The 19916-nt window shown below is 38.7% G+C and overlaps 5 protein-coding genes across 6 annotated transcripts; 1 reads left to right on the top strand and 4 right to left on the bottom strand.

Annotated features, from left to right (window-relative positions):
• Positions 1 to 1256: 1256 nt before the first annotated feature.
• On the bottom strand, positions 1257 to 3107 carry LOC106391999 (probable aspartyl protease At4g16563). The gene has a single exon (XM_013832757.3). It carries the CDS (start codon positions 2992 to 2994, stop codon positions 1516 to 1518), a length of 1479 nt encoding a protein of 492 aa, XP_013688211.1. The 5' UTR covers positions 2995 to 3107; the 3' UTR covers positions 1257 to 1515.
• A 2898-nt stretch (positions 3108 to 6005) lies between these two features.
• On the bottom strand, positions 6006 to 7450 carry LOC106392000 (bifunctional adenosine 5'-phosphosulfate phosphorylase/adenylylsulfatase HINT4). Its single transcript, XM_013832758.3, has 6 exons — positions 7262 to 7450; positions 7125 to 7171; positions 6815 to 6891; positions 6637 to 6700; positions 6422 to 6499; positions 6006 to 6329 (listed from the first exon to the last, which is right to left on the bottom strand). The coding sequence occupies exons 1-6, from the start codon at positions 7337 to 7339 to the stop codon at positions 6230 to 6232; spliced, it is 444 nt and encodes a 147-aa protein (XP_013688212.1). The 5' UTR covers positions 7340 to 7450; the 3' UTR covers positions 6006 to 6229.
• A 1967-nt stretch (positions 7451 to 9417) lies between these two features.
• LOC106394250 (RGG repeats nuclear RNA binding protein A-like) lies at positions 9418 to 10967 on the bottom strand. Its single transcript, XM_048743733.1, has 5 exons — positions 10811 to 10967; positions 10446 to 10713; positions 10102 to 10219; positions 9692 to 9742; positions 9418 to 9615 (listed from the first exon to the last, which is right to left on the bottom strand). The coding sequence occupies exons 1-5, from the start codon at positions 10965 to 10967 to the stop codon at positions 9418 to 9420; spliced, it is 792 nt and encodes a 263-aa protein (XP_048599690.1).
• A 1377-nt stretch (positions 10968 to 12344) lies between these two features.
• LOC106392002 (protein arginine N-methyltransferase 1.6) lies at positions 12345 to 16519 on the top strand. Of its 2 annotated transcripts, none has more exons than XM_022694856.2 (14): positions 12345 to 12843; positions 12939 to 13152; positions 13235 to 13360; positions 13585 to 13749; positions 13837 to 13955; positions 14059 to 14138; positions 14324 to 14586; positions 14726 to 14956; positions 15119 to 15192; positions 15288 to 15381; positions 15467 to 15616; positions 15693 to 15773; positions 15886 to 15982; positions 16208 to 16519. In XM_022694856.2, exons 1-14 carry the CDS (start codon positions 12503 to 12505, stop codon positions 16348 to 16350), a joined length of 2178 nt encoding a protein of 725 aa, XP_022550577.1. In that variant the 5' UTR covers positions 12345 to 12502; the 3' UTR covers positions 16351 to 16519. The 2 variants fall into 2 exon arrangements, with proteins under 2 accessions (XP_022550577.1, XP_013688217.1); XM_013832763.3 differs by having other exon boundaries at positions 12347 to 12843; positions 15696 to 15773.
• A 279-nt stretch (positions 16520 to 16798) lies between these two features.
• Positions 16799 to 18801, bottom strand: LOC106392003 (probable protein phosphatase 2C 55). The gene is made up of 2 exons (XM_013832764.3): positions 18550 to 18801; positions 16799 to 18462 (listed from the first exon to the last, which is right to left on the bottom strand). Exon 2 carries the CDS (start codon positions 18384 to 18386, stop codon positions 16977 to 16979), a length of 1410 nt encoding a protein of 469 aa, XP_013688218.2. The 5' UTR covers positions 18387 to 18462; positions 18550 to 18801; the 3' UTR covers positions 16799 to 16976.
• Positions 18802 to 19916: the final 1115 nt, after the last annotated feature.

The following is a 19916-nucleotide window of genomic DNA, read 5'->3' as shown; positions in this document are numbered from 1 at the left end:
ATAGGAGACTGGTATATGGTTGAGAGAGATTTTGATTTTTGGAACAAATTTTCCGCCTGTATTGTAGCTGAGCGTGAGGGCGCGTCCGAACTCCGATTGATGCGGGGTTAGCGGCGTTGGCTTCGTCTCGTCAAGAGCTTTAATTTGGTATCTGGCTCGTCGTCTGTATCCACCGGAGTTGAGGGATAGAGTTGTTTGAAGTTCGTCGGGAATTAGGGTTTTTACTGCTCGGATTTATTTCTGGTTTTTAGGGTTAGGGTTTATGAGAGCAACGTCGTGCTGATAACGTGTTGTAAATGAAGTGTTGGGGAAATACATCTGTTATTATTACTGTCGACCAGAAGGTCCATATATATACAAGGTATTAGACCGTCATAAGGTTATGTTTATCCTAACAAGATAAGGATAAGGATAAACACTATGTTACAGATATACATGGAATATATACTAGATAAACATATAGTCTCTGGTTGTCTTTATCATGTCCCGGATTGAGCCTGCAGTACGGACTGGTCCATGGTCGATCATCATTTGGTTTATAACACTAAGTTGGCTACAACAAAATATGTCTCAAAACCAATAAAACAATGGATACATTTAGTGTAAAAAAAACTTTTGAGATAATTTGTTCTTCGTTATTTTGTAATGAATGGTCCTACACTCCTACATAAATATGCGGAAAGAATCTATAAGCACACGTGTGGATCACAGCTAGCTGTCTCTGGACTCCGAGCCAATCCCTCTTGAAGTTTTAAACTTGGATAACAAAATTTTATCTTCGTAAGTTGAAAAGCAAATCAATAATTAAGATTAACGAACGACTAGTGCTTGCTAGTCTTGCTGGTCGTAATCCGCCGCCACGTATGCTCGCCTGTCAATCCTTTTGTCTAGTCATCTGATTCATAATTATCAAAGATTCAAAGCCATCTTCTTTTCATCCAACTAAATAGTTCTTTGCCTCCAACTAAATAGTGACACTAAGCCAAATAATTGATGGTTACTCGTTTGTTTTTGTTCGTTAAATATCTATCAAGACAGTGATATCTTATGAAATATCACAAATTATAGTAGTCACTTGTAGGTGTGGTCTAATTGGTTTACAAGCAAAACTTTGACTAAATTGCCGACATCGTTTAAGATTTTCTTTGATCCGTCTGGTTCTCAATTAGTTAATGCGACGCGTACCAATAATGAATAACAACACCCAAACTTTTAACTTTTTTTTATAATGAATAAAATCTTTAAACGAAACATAATACTACAAATGGCCTTAATTAAAAAAAATATATATCTACAACGTTTCAAAACCGGTGATAGATACATACATGATACACCCTTCTATATACTTTTAGATGACAGGTCCATCGAATTATTAAACCTACAGCTATTTTTACGTACAGCTCGATATCATAATTACTGTTCGATAAGACCCATCATCCGGTTTTCGGTAGAACCGGTAAGGCGCACATTGACTTATTTAAAAGATTGAAGCTGGGATTGGATAACGCGCGCTCGTTAGCTTTGATTGAGCGAATCCCAATAAGATGCGCACTTCCTCTTAGCGAACCCGACCCTTCTATTCAACAAATCATACACGACTTCGAACCCTTGTTGCTGGTAATTCCCCAGAATCGCCCCGGTCCCACCTCGAAGCTCCGATTCATCTCCACCGTTCATCAACATCAAACATCCAACCTTCCTCTTTTCTTCTTTCCCATCTCCACCGTCCATAAATTCGTAAAAATAATTTCCCCTGGGGAGCGTAACACTGGATCCGTTCCCGGCAAAATGCAAAACCAGAGCCGGAACTCTAACCGTCTGGTTAAGATAGTAGCAAGGACTCATTCCCGAACTCGGTTCGACCCGATCAGCCCGTTCGTGTACCCGCCCGACCCGGCTATCAAATTCCTCCACCACCGAATTGTAGAATTTCGCCGGAAGCATCGTGAAAGTCGTCCCCGAGTCAACGACCACTCCTCCGCCTCCGTTTCTATCCACTCGTCTGAGCATCGCCGGAGCAGGAATATTCCGTTTTCCGACGGAGATTCCTTGGAGGGAAACAGAGTAGAAGTAAGGATGCTTGGGGTTATCAAGCAGCTCTGTGTACACGAACTCGACCTTCTCCTTATGATCGTCATCATCGGTTCCGACGCGTTTCTCCTTCTCCTCGACGAAGCGTCCGAGGATGAGTGGACTCGGACGGCGGACTCGCTCCGAGTCGAACGAGTGAGAGACGAGGCAGTAAGAGAAGCTGTTACCGAGGTGAGGTGCGAAAGAGGCGAGCTGCGCGGGGACAGAGAGGCGTCCGCGTCCGAAGCCAGCGACGCCGATGGGTTCGGCGAGGGTGGTGTGAGCGCATCCGAAGGTGAAGTTAGCGACGGAGAGGGGAGGGAGGGAGAGCGAGTCGGAGTAGAGACGTGCGACGAGGGAGCCGTCACCGTAGGCGTAGTAGAAAGGAGGACAAGGGTAGGAAGAATTGTTGCATTCGCCGGTTTCGATGAGGTCGAGAGGACAGTTTGAGATGGCGCAGAGGTCGGAGGAGGGGAGGGAGGAGTGAGCGGCGGAGCAAGAGGGGGAGGAGCAGGGGACTGTGGTGGCGGAGGAGGAGAGGGAGGTCAGAGAAGGAGGAGGTTTGGATTCGCAGAGGATGCAGGTGAAAGGACGGCAAGGGAACCAGACGAGGTCGCTTCCGGTGTCTAAGTAAAGAGAGACGGAGGAGGAGGAGCCGACGGAGAGTGAGAGAAGGTAATCGCTGCCGGAAGATAGTGGGAGGGGAAGTTGATGTTGTTGGCGTTTATGGTGGTGGCGGCGGAAACGTTCGGAGGAGCGGGAGGAAGATGACTTTAGGAGGTGGAGAGGAGAGGAAGAGTGTTTGGAGGTCGTGAGAGAGTGAGAGAGAGGGAGAAGAAGAGGTGATGATGACGAAACAGAGAAGTAGAAACAGTATTCGAGAATAATCGCCAAGTAGAGGAAGAAGATGCAACACGTTTTCATGGCGGATATATTTGTATGACTCTGCTTTTGAATGTGAAGAAGAGGTCGACTCTTTTTTATAGTACAGAGCAATAAGACATGATCGGTAGATAAAATTATTATTAAATGATGGCATGAAGTATAACTGTTTAACATTTAAATAGCAATTATGAAGACTAGTAACAAAATACATTGTTTTGGACTATCTACTTATGGTTGAAAGAAAAAGACTTGATGAGCGATTTAAATAGTGTCATGCAGAGTCCCAAATATAGCATTGGAGTTTGACACGGAACTAACCAATACAAAACAAATACGCAATAGAATAGTGAAAACTGATCACTGGAAGTCAACTCCATTGTGGGGGGAGTTTTGCATGCAATGCAACCATACATTTTCTACATTTATTACATTTTCAGTAGTATGTTTCTTCTCTTATTTAGGTTAGGTCCCTATTAATATTTCAATATCAACCATATTAATTGGCTAATAACATATCCAATTCATCCCCTCGGTTACACATAAACCTCAAAATGAAAATCAATGCATTGAAACCCTAAAATACCATAACAACGAAAAATTACAAAATAATAATTGTGTACAGGCCACATAGACAAGCCAGGTGGACTATCGCCATGGACAAGGTTAAAGAGTGAAAGGTACGTGTACCATAGTCTTCTCCACACACAACTTCAATTCTCCTTCGGTATTGTCTCCTGACAATTTATGTCATGCAGCCAAACTTTATAATTCCACACATTACATTTGCTAGTTATGATATCAAAGATTTTATTAATTTGTAGAAAGATATATGACCAAATGCGATGCATTGTGTATTCCAAACAAGTATATCTTGTTATATAAACGTATACTGAATTTGAGTAACTTTTTTTTTGAGAAAATGAATTTGAATAACTTTTATGAACTAATCAATCAATACCAAAGGAAGATAAGTACTTACAATTACAAATAGTGATTAGATAAGAATTTAAAGAATTAATATGTGAGTGCTAAATATAATTGCTATGGCTATGTTTTATTGGAAGCTGGATTAGGTGGAGAATTGCTAAACGACAAAAGGGCTACTACCAAGGGACCTATAAAAATTCACCAACCTCCTCCGGTACAAGCCGATACTTTTTAGTTATTTTTCTATAAACAAATAAAATAAAATAACTTTAAGGATAAGTTTCGCAAAAGGAACGCATTGAAAATTTGGAAATATAAAATACTAGCATTATATTTTACTAAAAGTAATTGAAATTTTGAAAAACGAAAGGAAACCGTGTCAATGTACAGAATATGGATTCTTCTTCTCTTAAATTAAAGAGAGTATGGATTCTTTTTTTTTTTTCTTAAAAAATCATACAAGAATTTTATTTATAAAAATTCAGCTTTTGGATACAGCTGTTAACAGTGAGGCGTATTCGAAGAATTATGCAAGAAAAATTATATTTGCTGTATTTGGAAAATCGGAAAACGAGAAGAAGGCACCAATGAAGCAAAGGCATACCTGAGTGTGTTGAGACTTGACAGTGACGTTATTGCAACTTTGTTTTCTGCACCAAAAAAAAATCAATAAACTTTGGTCGTCACTTCGAGAAGAAAAGGTTCATTGATGTCTTCCTCGCAAGAGATGTTCTCCTCACAAGTCACAGGAGCCAGCTCAAGCTTTTCAACTTTCTTGTGTCACCACAAACAAAAAGGTTATTAGACATTTGATGTAATAAAAAAGCTAGTCCATGCATGAGATTACCACTTATTTCCATAAACTATATACATTTCATGGTTTATTTGAGGATATGATTCAATAAACTACTTAGACATGTAGTATCATAAGGTGACACAACAGACATGGGGAATAATAACTCACCAAACTCTATAATCATTGAGAAACCTAAGAACTCACCAAACTCTATATCTATAATCATTGCCAATCAAAACAACAAATCGATATTTTATTATAAAATATAATATATCTGCTTTAAAGGCATTAGAAATACAAAACAAAAAAAAACATATAAGGACAGGACCAACCATTTTAAAATTTAAGCAAAATAAAACGCTTGATTACTGTGAATATGTCTGTATGCAGAACTTATTAACTAAAGAACAGAGAAACAAGTCCAAACAAAGAGTTGGTATTTTGACAAGAGTGGTTGAGAATAACCAGTAAATCCATCCAAAAGAACTTATAATTTGTGGGGCTATTTCCTTCGAAGACCATAGCAAATCAAGAATTTCAATTATTGAAGACACAACACCATTAAGAAGCTATGTTGTTTGTTAGCTCATGTTCTTCTAGTGAATCTTATCAAACGTCACCAGAATGTTATCCCATAACCAATCTTTTATTTAGAAACACTAGTCCCGTAGACGAAATATCAACCAAAGAAGCGTAAGGCACTGCAACTGCAAGCTGTACTTGTGCCTAGTTGAACAAGTTGCACGTGCGCAGAGAAGATTTGGTATCAGTTGCATCTAGTTCTTAAGATAAGCACATAATTTTTAGTTTAACATCAAAATATTAATCCTCGCTATTGATAAGTATAGGTGCTTGTCTGAAACTTGAGTGCTATAAGGATTTCATTCTCGTGTCACACTAATTAATAACTCGTAAGTGTTGTTAGCATAAATGGTTACTGCTACCGTACAAGGTTATCACACTGTTTAGTAACTCAAGTTTTGTTAGCATGAATTACTGAAAGATTACTGCTAATGTACAAGTTTATCACACTGTTTAACAACTCATAAATTTTGTTAGCATGAAAGATTACTGCTAACGTACAGGTTTACTAAAGCGTTACCTGTTCTGCGGAGATTGCTATGATGTTGCAAGAGCGCATCTTCACTCAGTTAAGCTGGAGTATAATAATGATAATCTCATGCACTGCAACCAGTACCTCCCCCTACACTTGTTGTTAGAGATGTCAGAGCATCAAAACAACAGCAGAAGCCTACAAACAAATTACATAAGAGATCCTATATGAATCTCTGTTTAAGTCTACTTCTATGTCAGTCACCAGAGATTATATTAGAAGAATTATTAATGTCTATATTATAAGTATGACACAAAAATGAGAATGGCGTCATTGCCTACAACTATTGGCAAGCGACAGAAATTACATAAAATTACACGACACGTCCTTCTTACATACAAAACCAACAATGATATGTGGTATTGACATGCCAGAAAAAAAAAGAATAGAAAAGAGATATAGCACCAATTTTAGCACTGCAATGAAGTTAGATTCAGTTAAACTTTTGAAGGAAGAGGCCTTATCTTCTCCAGAAGTTTATGTGCTTCAATAAAACCACCGAAAGGTCCCAAAGACATGTACTTGACGACTTTCCATCTGTTTTGATGACAATGTGTGATAAGAAAAGAAAATCGTATTTTTGCAGTTTCAAGGCATGGGAAAGTAAGATATGAAGGATATTGGTGTACCTGGGCATAAAAGGCAATGCAAAACAATGGAGATGGAGATGATCGACACTGTTAAAAGGCGGCTGGTGAAAACCAAATCTGTGAGGGAGTACAGATCAGGTCAATGCTACATAAGTTAGTTAGCACAAAGACAATGAAAACATCAAGCATCACTTACGATTATAGTAGAGGGTTTGATCCAAAAATAATAATAATAATAATAGAGAGAGCCTCACCTATGAATGGTTTGAGGTGCGTCTTTTTGCAGCAGTTCTTGTCCCACACTTAGCATGTGACTCACTGCTCAAATCACACACACAAAAATAATAACGCATCCTTATCCGAATTTTTCATTAGATATATAACAGAATAATAGTGTATAAAACAGAATATATGTTTTTTTTCCGGACTAACCCAAAGAGTAGTCTTCATCTCTTCTCTGGAGGTCTCTCACAGTTGGGATGTGTTCTTTTGGAATGACCAAGTAGTGCCTACATGAGTGTTTTTTGGTTCTTAATAATAATAATTAAGCAAGAAGTTGCAACAGTGATGAGATGGCTAATTCAAAAAGAAACTAATAACCACCATTTCCAGTCATTTCGTTTTATCGTCATTTCCATAAACCAGATTACACAGGTTAATGGTGTTATTACTAGCTGTTATATGCTACAAAAAAATAATTTATCTGAATCAACATGAACCAAAGCGAGTGAACAAAACAAACCTCCGGGCGGCAGGCTTGATGTCTTGAAACGCGACGACCTTCTCATCCTGAGAAAGACAAAAAAAAATAAAAGTTCTTCAATTAGCCTCTCATCAAAAAGAAATTGGGAACGATGTAAGGGGAGAAGAAGAACGAACGGTGTGAAGGAGACGAGTAGTTGAGCTGGGATCGTGCAAGATCTGACAGAATATACACGTTTGATTCGCTCCCGTCATTTCTTCTCCCGATCAAATTCGGCAATCTGGATTCCGATTTCAAAGTTTTTGGGGTGGCTTCGGACTTTGGATGAAACTGTCCGTGCAAGAAGTTTGTCATAACTGAGAAACATTTGTTAAGTACCCACAAGTATTTTTAAATTTCTGAGTTAAACCCTTTATTCCTGTTTATTACAATTTGGTATACTAATTTTTATATTTCAGTGCCAAATTTGAAAAACATACGCATTTTGTATATATGTTTTTTCTTTGACAACGCATATGAGATATTGTAACCTTTTAAAAACAGATACATCTTATGAGAGAATAGTGATTTTTTGGACTAAATAGCTACAACATTTTTGTTGTTGTTTAGCATGAAAGTAAAAAAAAAGTTTTAATAGTAACTTTACGAAAAAATCATGATATTGAGAATTCAACATATTTCAACTATCTAATTCTAGGTTGCAAAAAAAAAAAAACATATTACTACTATGGAAGTATGTAACCAGTCTCCATAAGCAATTCAAAATATAATTATTTACCCTCATGCATACTTTTAAAAACATTAATTATAATTCTACACACTTCCTCCATATGTCACACTTTGTTCATGTGATAAACCATAAGTTTTCTCTAACTTGTCTAACTATAACACTTACCATATTCTCTCAAGTCTCAACTGATTCGACCATTACTTTCACTTTTATATATACTAGGGACATAGCCCCCGCGCAAGCGGGAGCCGGATACGTTGTTTGATGAGTTGTGTAGTGTTGTGTATGGGTTGTTGTCGTTTTTTTTTTAACTTTTGATTTTCCGTGTTGTTTATTATGGTGATGAATGGAACATCAGATATTACACAGTTTGATTAAGGTGATATAAGAATGACCGGCGAATTCATATTTGTTGATATTTTATTATCTTATCTTCGTAATGATTTGATGGACATTAACATTATTAGCGCTTCCATGTTCAAAAGCTGAAATTTAAGGGATTGGTTAGTGTTTACTTAGGTAGTTGTTAGTATATAAATCAAATAGCGTAAAAAAATGTATAATATTCGGATTTAAAAATTTAACAATTTATACGAACAATAATTTTTTTTTTTTATCCAAAATTAACTTCAAAAATATAGAATTGTAGTATACTGTTTTTTTTATTAAATTAATAACTCTAGAAATTTATAAAATTATATAATTACAAAATTATTTATTTTTATAGTTTTTACTGGACTTTGTTGAAAATGATTTGTGGTAGACAAAAATAAGTCAAGCTGAAATGAAGCCATGGATTACAATATGATGTGGACAATGAGTGAAGACGTTATTAGTCACATATTCTAAACAGAAGGTTACATATTTTTAAGTATATATACTGAAATAACTTTTCATGATCAAAAATCAAAGTAGAAAGCCCATGAATTCGCCATGTCTAAGATAAAAAACGATTTGTTTCAAAGCTAAGAATATGGTAATGAATTAATGAGTTGGTGCGAGGTTCGTGATGTTCATACCTTCTCATCTTAAAGTAAGAGGATGATACCCATGATGTTACGTGAATCTCAGAAACGGAGATGACGACCACTAATCTCCTTTGAAATTTGGCAAGGGCGAATATCGTCAAATCGCATCGGTCAGAAATAGCATCACCGCATATGTAATCATTTTAGAACAGAGAGATAATAACATCAACGTGGAGATGGACAGAATGAGAGAATCAGATGTTGGTATCTCTTTTGGGGGCTCGTTTTTTATAGTGGTTCATCTGATTTTGGTTATGATCGCTTGAGATTTTGACGTAATCAGTATATAAGAAATCAAGAGAGATGGGAGACGATGAGTTGAGTGAAAAAAAAGGTATATTGAGAAGACAACAAACAACTATAAAGACTAAGTGGTAAACCAAAATAGAAAAGGGTATTGTTTCAAACGTTAAAAAAAAAGACAGGTCATGCATAAGTTTGCAGAAACTCTAAAAACTGACGACAACTAACAATTTACACCTGACAACAACAGACCGGCAAACACTCAGCATGAAACACTTCAGTCTTGATGAGGAAAACTGAAGGAGACAGCACAAGTTTCCAAGGATGGATCCTACTTGCCCCCAAGAGATGGGAACTGAGCAGTATCTCCAATGGCAGGCGCAGCTTCACTACGGTAACCATCAAATCCACCACCAGAAGCACCTTCCCCGTCACGACCACCACGTCCCCTTCCACGACCACCACGACCTCCTCCTCGGTAGTAGTTCTCACCCTCACCTGGTTTCAAAAACTCGTTGATGTTCACAGCCTGTAAACCACAGAACACATCCATAAGCAAACTTATTGACTTTTACAAACTCCTTCATTCAGACAACATTGTAAACCTTCTTAGCCTTCTCTTCTTTGTCATCTTTGCGTTTGTCCTTATCCGAACCCTGGGAGATAGATCAAATGCAAGGTTCAGAACCAGTTAAGAGTGTTTCTAGTCGACAAGACAGAGAGATAATATGTCTTACCAACTTGATGAAGATTTCATCGAGACTTCTTCTTGTTTGAGAGTTTTTGCATTGATTCAAACACTTTAGTATCAACTTTCCTTTCAGAGGTGTTCTGAGACTGAAGGGCTTTTCTCTTCTCCTCAAGTATTTTTCTCATACTCATCGAGAGTCATTTCCTACCAAACCACAAGCCAATAAGCATTGAAGGATAATAAAGAAAAAAGCTGAGACAAGAGTAAGTTCAGTTCCAAGTCCTAATCTAGCAACCTAACATCTCTCTTAACTCATCTGCTTACCTTTTCTTCAGACTCTTTCTGCTCCTCCACTTCAGCAGTGTTCTCCTTGTTAGCATCAGCAGCAACCTCATCACCAGCAGGCTTCTCAGTCTCAACACCAGCAACTTCTCCAGTCTCCCTAAAATAGACACCAGAGCTTCTTTTTTAATCCAATTTCACAATCACTACTATGAGATAAAACATCAGAAAATGTTTACACAACAACAACTCCTTCTCATGGTGTTCCCCAATTTCCACAACCAGCTTCTTCGCTTTTGATGTCACCCCTTCACCAAAACTTAAAGCTTAACCTTAAAAGATTAATGCAACAACAACAACAAAAATTGAATGAGGTTAGGACAGACTCTCTGCCAGTTCCACTATGACGCTCGAATGTCCTTCGAGGACGTTCACCGTCACCAGCTTCACCACGTCGACCACCACCACGACGAGCACCGCCATATACACTACGTTTCTCATAGAGAGGCTTTGAAACGCCTGCTTCCTCAAAGGGCTTACTGTTACCATCACCGCCTCTAAAATCACGGTTGTAACCACCACGACCACGGCTAAATCCACCGTCTCCACCACCACGTCCACCGCCACGTGAAGCATCACTCCTAGCCTCTCTCACTAATCAACATCATTAAAAAAACAATTAGATACCACGAATGGAATCAAATAGACACGAAAGTTTAATAACTTGCTAATCGTGTTAAGCGAATCTCACCAGGTTGAGCAAGCTGCCTCGACGGAGCAGATAACTTAGCAGAGACGGCGGAAACAGGTGCAGGTTTCTTAGGCTTATCTGCAGCGATGGAAACGGCGATCTGGCTCGGATCCTCAGCGCCGTCATCCAACAGATCAAAAGGGTTCAAAGTTGCCATATCTTCAAATCAATCGAATTGATTACAACCCTTGTTTTTTTCCTAACCAAAATTATCACACAGACAGAACACAACTGATTACATCAGTTGGTGAGAGAAATCTATAATTGCAGCGAAGGTGTAACGTTTCATATTTGGAGGGTTTTTGCGAGGAGACGTACATGAACCTTATCAACACCTAAATTTACTACTGAAATAAATCTGTTGAGATTCAATAAACAATTAGATTTAGTTTTGTGTATCGGCTTCAGGATAGATCTCCATCACAGCTACATCAGTTTTGTGTATCGGCTTCAGGATAGATCTCCATCACGGGCTCGCCGAGGAAGACCCCGCCGGTTCGCCTAAGCTATAAAAAAATCAAAAATTAGATTCGAAACAAAAAAAACTCAGATTTGGACAAGAAATAACGTACAAATTCAATAGCGGCATCGATCTTAGCCTTAGATCGCTTGGTAGAGCGTAGAGACGATGAAGACACAGTTCAGGAGATGAAGAAGAAGAACAGAAACGCTTGGAAGCGAAGAGCTACGTCTCGTCTCAACTATATCTCAGGAAATCTAAAATATCGAAGAAACTTTATGTAAATGTGGGACCCACAAACATAAAGGAGTTGCTGACGTGTCACAAAGATTCAAGACCCTCAGAGGAAGCCGAGGGGCAAGAGCTTCCGACCTTCATAAATATATATTAGGTTCGGCCATCAATGTACAAAGGTATCAGTTAGCTTAGTGGTATAAATGTTGGTGTTTATATCTCAATAACCTGGGTTCGAGCCATGAGTTTGACACTTTTTCACACTTTTTAAAAGTGGGATCCACAAAACGATGACGTGGCGCGCTGAGAAGTGAACAAAAACTGATCTATTATAATATAGATTGTTTTTATTTATTAGTACAAATCATAATTTCTGCATTTTCCCTCTCGCCAAATCCAAATATCTTATAAATTAAATCACTCATAATTATTAAAAACAAATTTGTTAGGAAGGGTACGAATGGTGACCAAGGAACGACAAAGAATAATGCATTCCTTAATGTTCCTAAAAAAAAATCACCATTCATAAAAAATAATTTTTTCTTCTCGTTCCCTACCATTCTTTTTTTTTTAAAGAAATAAAGAACAAAATTATTTCTTGTCAAATTTGAGATGAAACAACCATTCCTTTTCGTTCCTGCAATTTTATTCCTTTACGTTCTTTTCCTATTCGTTCTTCTTGTTTCCAGAATGGTCACTGGTCAGACCCGAAGACTTCGGTTTGGTTTTCAATAAAATGTTTCAACATTTCATCCTCAAACATGACGGCATCGTTTGAGTTGACTACCATCATATAACATTTACAACATATTACTACTAGTCTAGTCTACTATCAGTTGACATCAAAATTTCGTTGCATGTTGATTTGGTGGTAAAACTCTCCTTTTAAAACCTCTGGAGTTAATGTGAAATAAAATGAATATTGTGGGGATCTAGAGTGCGGAATCTCCTCACACTAGTCATCACGGCGGCTTAAACCCTTTAAGGCTCCTCCGTCTATGTCTCCGCCACTGTCTCTTCTTCTCCCCAAAACCTTTATTCCCTTTCTCTCCTTCCGTTGGCCCCCACCGACTCGCCTAAGCTCCGTCGTCACTGCTCGCACCATGACCTCGCAATCAAATCAACGCGTCTTCCAGCTCAGACAAGACCCTCTCACCGGCACCTCGGAATGGATCGTCATCGACGAGAACGACGAAGCTGGAGCTCCAGTAACTTCCACGGACGGCCTCCTCGCTACGACGTCGTATCTAGACATGCTCAACGACACTCGCCGCAACCGAGCTTACCGTCTAGCAATCGAGAAAACCATCACCGAACCTTGCCACGTCCTCGACATTGGGTTTGTTTCTCCTCATTACCACAACTCAATTTGAATTCAATTTTGGTCCCTAATGAGTAATTAACCGACACGGAGAATGTGCGTGTGTGTTATAGTGCTGGAACTGGATTGCTATCGATGATGGCTGCCAGAGCAATGGGAGATAAAGAAGAGTCTTGTGTGACGGCGTGTGAATCGTACCTCCCGATGGTGAAGCTTATGAGAAAGGTTTTGCATAAGAACGGGATGACCAAGAACATTAACCTCTTCAATAAACGATCTGATGAACTGGAAGTTGGGTCTGACATTGCTTCACGAGCTGATGTTCTTGTGAGTAAAAAGATACAAATGTACATACTTTGTATGGAATTTGAGAGGAAATGTTAATTATAAATGGCTACTTCTTTATTAGGTAAGCGAAATATTGGACTCTGAGTTACTTGGTGAAGGTCTAATCCCAAGTTTACAACATGCTCATGACATGTTGCTTGTTGACAATCCTAAAACGGTGCCGTACCGTGCTACTACGTATTGTCAGGTTCGTTGCTTGTGTGCTTTGTCTTTATTGTTTATCTCAGTGTTCAAGAAATAGCTAGGTGGTTAGGCGCCGCCTAGACCTAATTTTTGAATGCCTAGAACGATTTTTAATAAATCGGTTTGAAAAAATCGTTTTGCTCAGACTAGACCGATTTTAAGAACACTGGCTTATCTTGATTTTGATTGAATACCTCTTCTCACGTTGTTTTCCTTTGAAATGTCAAGCTTGTAGAAAGCACATTCTTATGTAACATGCACGATCTACAAAGTAACGAGGCTAGAATATCCGATGGTGTTCGTCTAGCTCCTCCTGGCTTAGAGAGTCTGTTTGGCATCAAATCACAGCAATATAGCATGCATATCGATGCAATTGAGAAAGAGATCAAACTGGTATTTATATCGCTAACCTTCCTCTACAGTTTTGCTATAAGATTTAGTGTTTATACACATAGACTCAGTTTATATATATTCATCCAGTTGTCAGAGCCCGTCAAAGTATTTGAATTTGACTTTTGGAAACGGCCTGAAAGTAATGGAGAGCTTGATGTGCACATCGAAGCTATAAACGAGGGTAGTGTCCATGCCATAATTTCATGGTAATATGTTCACTAAAGTCCACCTAAAGGCCTAGGGAAAGGGATCAAGATCTGTTCTGTTTTCCCAATATGATATGAGGAACCTTTTATTTTCTCCATTCAGGTGGGTGCTTCAGCTTGACAGTGAAGGAACAATCTTCTACTCTACCGCTCCCAGATGGATAGAGTCAAATTCTGAGATAAGTGAGTCACACCTTCGTGTGGAAATCATTTGATTTACCTCATTTCTCACGCACTTATATGGTTGTAGTGGAATCCCTTTTCTCTACAGACCCTCGCACCACATTTAGCTCCGTTGGGATCCATGCCGTATTTGCCCACTGATCTCATTTGACGAATTTTCGTTTCTTTTATCCATAATAATACAGGTGCTAGGGACTGGTGTGACCATTGGAAACAGTGTGTTTGGTTTACTCCAGGAGCAGGCGTATCCATATCCAAAGGAGAAAAGTTTCATTTGCAGGCTGCTCATACTTGTACTAACATCCTGTACAATCTGAAGAAGGCACATGAGATGACACACTCTTCTTTTAGCACTGGAGAACTGCTACTCACATTACCACCCGAAAGAGTTGCAATATATGGCGACAGCATATATAGGCAAACCATATTTGAGGCCACACGAAATGCTGTATGTTCTATATCTGTCTTACGTTAACAACAAATAGTTTGCTCTGAAAAATTGCATAAGGAACATTATTCGTATAGTTATGCTATTTTTTCTCATATATTCTGGTTCACACTTTAATGTTTCTTCACCTATTTTCCAGTTACAGGGAAAATCTGATGCACAATGTCTCGTCATTGATGATAGTCTTCTCTTACCACTTACGGCTCTACATATCTCCAACGGATCACGGGTAATATCACTGTCACCGGGGCTGCAAGAGAATGCTGCCAGATATTTGGAAGCCATTGCTGACTCAAATGGCTTTTCAGAAGATCGTTTTGAATATTTCAGAGAAGGGAAGGCAAAGTTGACGGAAGCGTTTCCAAGCAAGGTAATTCACGTGATCTACATCACATTTAAAGAATCAAAACTCATAGTTAAATTGTGCCTCTTGAAAAGTGATGTCTCTTAGTTTAGTCATTATGCTAATAAGTCAATAAAATTAGTGATTCGTTGGTTCCATTTTGACTGTGTCCCTATGTTCTATCAACAGATTGATCTGCTGATTGGAGAGCCATACTACTACGGACTTGAAAGCGGGCTTCCGTGGCAGAATCTCAGATTCTGGTAAATGTAGCTATTCGATTGGTCGCTTAGCTTTGAAAAAGATGCTATAAAGTTTTGCTAACGGTTGGCTGATTTGCTTTCTGGTATGCGTGAAGGAAAGACAGAACTCTACTGGATCCTGTCCTGTCAAAAGATGCAGTGGTGATGCCGTATAAAGGAGTTTTGAGAGGTTGCGCAATGTATCTTCCTGTAAGTAGTCCTTATCATTTCTTTCCAATTCTAAAACAGTGACGCGTTTGCTTATATATTATTCATTAACTGGCTTATGGTGCAGGATCTTTGGAAGAGCCGTTGTTGCCTTGGGAGTGTAGAAGGGTTTGACCATGCACTGGTGAATACAACTTTAGGGGGATGTGGTGATCTACCTTCTGGTAAAGAAAGTCCTTGTTTGCCCTTTTTTGTCTGGCAATGTGGAGAGACAAAGGTAAACAAAAGTTCTTAAAATCTGTACTGACAAGCGTTGGGTGTATGTTAACGTTGTTCTTTTTCCTGTTAATTAGCAGAAACTTAGCAAGGAATTCACAGTTATGGACTTTGATTTCTCCAAGCCCATCGCAGGTCCATGTTCTGGGGAAGTCCAGGTATGTTCGTTGGAGAATTCAGAACGTATATATTATGTACATGCAGACAGTTTGCAGAGGCATGCATCCTTAGTACAAACAACTCTGATGAATGCATTTTCTCTGCAAACAGATTGAGTTTACCAAACCCGGTGTATGCCATGGAATTGCATTGTGGATGGATTGGGTGATGGACAAAGAAAACTCAATCGTGATCTCAACAGGACCGGGTATGAGACTCATAACTCTCAGTGTACTCATAAAGCGGTTCGAAATAATGCCTGTGGTTACTAACATGTAATTTGGATTTAATTTGACGACGAAAGGCTGTTGTTGATGGATGGATTCTACTTTCAGGAGGGGTAGAATAGGGTTGTCTAACATGTTAGTTTCAGGAGGCGAATATATTTATCGGTATTGTTGCAATCCTTTTTATCACATTATCTATCGTGCAGATGAAAGATATTGGAAGCAAGGAGTGAAGCTACTAGGAAAGCCAGTCGCAGTGGGAGTGGAAGGTCTATCATCCATAGGGATCAAAGCTTCCTTAGATCCTTCTTCTAACGGCGAGCTTATCATCACACATACTCTCTGTTGACTGTTTTCGTCTAACCATTTTCACTTTATGTCTAAATATCTGTACGAGTCAGTCTTTCTCACAACCAAATGACTTGAGAGTTGGGACCTAATTGTTTATTTGTACTGATCAACGACGCCTAAGCTTATTAGAAAGTAGAAATCTAAGTAAACTTGATGCTGGTGATGTACAGTAATGGTTCCTCAAATGACTAAGTCATGCACTCATTGTTTTGACAGCTAAAAATGATGCACTTCAATGCTAAATGTAGAGTAGATGAGAATCTTGATCAACAAAGAAAGTGAAACTTTGAGTGACTATGTAGTTGAGATATGTAGTCAAAGTAAAAAGATAAAAAAAAAAAAAAAGTATGTGACAGAGAAACTCCAGCAGAGACTTATATTGTGGGCGTGTTAATAGATTTTGCAAGTCCCGTGGGTGTGTTGAATCAATTACAGCTAACGAGCTATTAACACAAGTTCTCTTTCTCCTTTTATTTACATATACAACACATATATCAAAAAAATCAAATATAATCAGTTGATCCGGCTTGCTCACAAGCCACCAAACAAAAACAAGAGAGGTCTCTCTGCAAAACACAAACCTTAAGAAACTCAACACATCACACAACATCTGTATTTGTATCTTCATTTCAATGTTCTCCCTTCTTCCTTCGAAGCCGCCACATAAGAGACTACAACTGTAATATCATCAAGCTTACCTCCATAGTATCTGAACCCAGCATCTTGCGCTGCTGTAGAGAATGGAGTCTGTCTGTTCTTGTCCTGTGCTCTTTGCCTCGCCAAAGCTGCAATCTTCTGTGCTGTCACCTGAGGATCTGTTCCAGCTCTCACCGCTTGAACCACTATCGCTGTGATCTCGTTGTTGTACAAATTGTCGAATAATCCGTCTGTTCCAGCTATTATCACGTCTCCGGGAGCTACAGCGACCGTGAACATCTGACCTGAGCTTGGCAAATCGCCGTTGCTCCCACTCTCCAGCTGATACGTGAAGTTGAAGTCATGCTGTTGAACGGGAGAGCGGAAAACGGTATGCCCTTCACGGACCACCATGAACCCGCTGTCCCCTAGGTTGATCGCGTTAAGTCCCTGGTCCGTCAACGCTATGATGCAAGCCGTTGAAGACCCTTGTGACTTTGTACTAGTATGAGCCTTCTCCAATACTCTGGCAGGATCGATCGATCCTTTAGGCTCGTCATGGATTGCGTTCACAGAGTTAGACATAAGCTCACGAGAGTAGTAACCCGCATCGATGCCAAGCTCTGCCCAACCTCCCACACCATCTGCAACACCCAAAGCTTGCTCCTCTGCGCAGATAAAGTGAGCATCCTCTCCTCCCGTCGCCTCTTTATCAGGATGAGGTAGGTAGCAAGACCCGGAGACAAGCTTCAACGGCTTAACACAAAGCTTATCCGCTACAGAATCCGAAGAGCCTTTAGCCAGCTCCTCGGCGGGAGAGCTATCAAACGAGACATCAGGCGCATTCCCAACTGAAAAGCGGCTCAACAGTGAGCTGTGTAAGCCTCTAAACCCTAACCCTCCAGTTTTAGGATTGAAAGCAATCCATTTCTTAGCAGCTCGATAAGCAAAGTAGCCGTAGACCGTAGAGTTATTATCCCCGTGATCTCTTCCTCTGAGTCTCATACTGATCCTTCCACGGCTACGACCATCTCCACACACCATCACACCAGAAACGGAAGGATCAAAACGGCGATCTAAAAACAAGGACTTTGAACCACCAAGACTCGCCATTGATTCACCCACCGATCTCAAACTCGCGTCCGAGAGCAAGAGATCAATGTGATAACCACAGACCTGAAACGCCGGACCGGACACTGAAGGAACGGAGAAAGTTCGAGAGAGAGCACCGAGGACAGAAAGGTTCCTCCTTTCGTTGCTCAGAAGCAAATCGGAGCTCGCGGGCTCGAGAAACCTGTTAGGGTGAGCGAATCTAGAGTGGAAACCCCGGTAACCCCCAAACCCTAATCCAATAAGAATCTTAACCTGTTTCTGAAGACCTTCTCTCACGGGTAACATTCTTGTTTAAGGATGATATAGAAACCAGTAGTAATCACCAGAGACGGAGAGGATCATATCTCACCCCAAGGCATCACTGCAAACAAAAAACGCTTTCACGAAACCATCCGATTGAATGAACACAAAACGAAACCCCAGAAACGTAGACGGATTCGTAACTTACCAAAAGGACGAAACTTTTCTATTCTCGCACAAATTGGCTAGAATCGAGAATTTTGATTTTAGGAAAGGGATAAAACCCTAGCCAATCTGATCTTCAGGGAAAGGAAAGACACAAGAGCTGGTGGAGGAGGAGGTCAGAGGCAAATAACAAATCGGTCAAATTAGGGATGTCTAATTTTTTCTGTGGATGATGGATTGTTGTTCGTCTCACATCTTATTGGATGTAAATTTTTCTTAGCCGTTGGATCTTTTGTTTCGCGATATCTCAGCCGTATATATTTTGTGTTTACATGGAGTCTAATACCCTAGAACCGACATGTTACTGGGCCTAGTAAAGCCCATTAAGTACCAATCAACCCGAACTCACAAAAAGATAAAAACCAAAACGATTGACTCACAAGAAGCCGAGCAAGTCAACGAGAGTATGTGTTCTAATGCTTAACTAGATTTTGAAAAATTTGTCAAATTCTTTGTTAAGAATTATAAAATGGTAGATTCACCTTATTTAGATCACACATTTATGTCTTGACCGCTTGAACTCATTTACTTTTAAGTTCTTAATAATTCTATCTATTTAGATGAATTGTAATGATCATATATTTAAACCGGTTTGAGTTAATTTTGAGTGACCAAAATCATTTAGTTTTTAGAAAAATAGATTTGTATTGTATTTTTCTTAAGAAGTGTTTAATTCATTTCTAAAAAATTGAAAGCAGTGTTTAGATTTTTTATTTTGAAAAAATAGAAAATTAAATTAATGTAATTCATGTATAAAAAATTCAGTATCTACAGTTGTCATGCTTAGAGGGTTCAAAATAATGTAAATTTAGTTAAAAACAATAAAAGAAAGTTAGTAATAAATTGATACACGTAGAAAATTTATATTGTGAAAGTGAACCGACCTGCACATAGATCAAACGAAATCAAATAATTATTCGCAATAATTTCTAACCAAGATTTGAGAATATTAGATAAATTTAAAATTAGATATGATTGTATATATATATATATGCTATTTATAAAATCGTTTTTGTTAAGTATTAAATGATTGAAAGATTGCAATCTTTTCAATTAGCTAAATATTAGGTAATTTAATGTAATACCTATGATTTATAAGGAAACTCATATTCATCATATTTTTTTTTTGTAAATTCACTTATTAAAATTAATTATATTTATGAGTAAAAAAGAAATGAAAGTAGATGTGATTAAAAGGTTATTTCAAATTTTAATTCATATAGATACTTCAACTTTAATAATATAGATAGGAAAACACGTTAAGCTATTTTAATATTTAGGTTGTTAGTATTTTTAGGGAATACCTTGGAGCGTATAAGGATTTTCAAAATTAAAATATTGTTAATATTT

This window comes from Brassica napus, chromosome C1, assembly GCF_020379485.1.
Source record: "Brassica napus cultivar Da-Ae chromosome C1, Da-Ae, whole genome shotgun sequence".
Classification (NCBI taxonomy): domain Eukaryota; kingdom Viridiplantae; phylum Streptophyta; class Magnoliopsida; order Brassicales; family Brassicaceae; genus Brassica; species Brassica napus.
The sequence above is the reverse complement of the archived record's forward strand: the minus strand, read 5'-3'. Positions and strand labels throughout refer to the sequence as shown.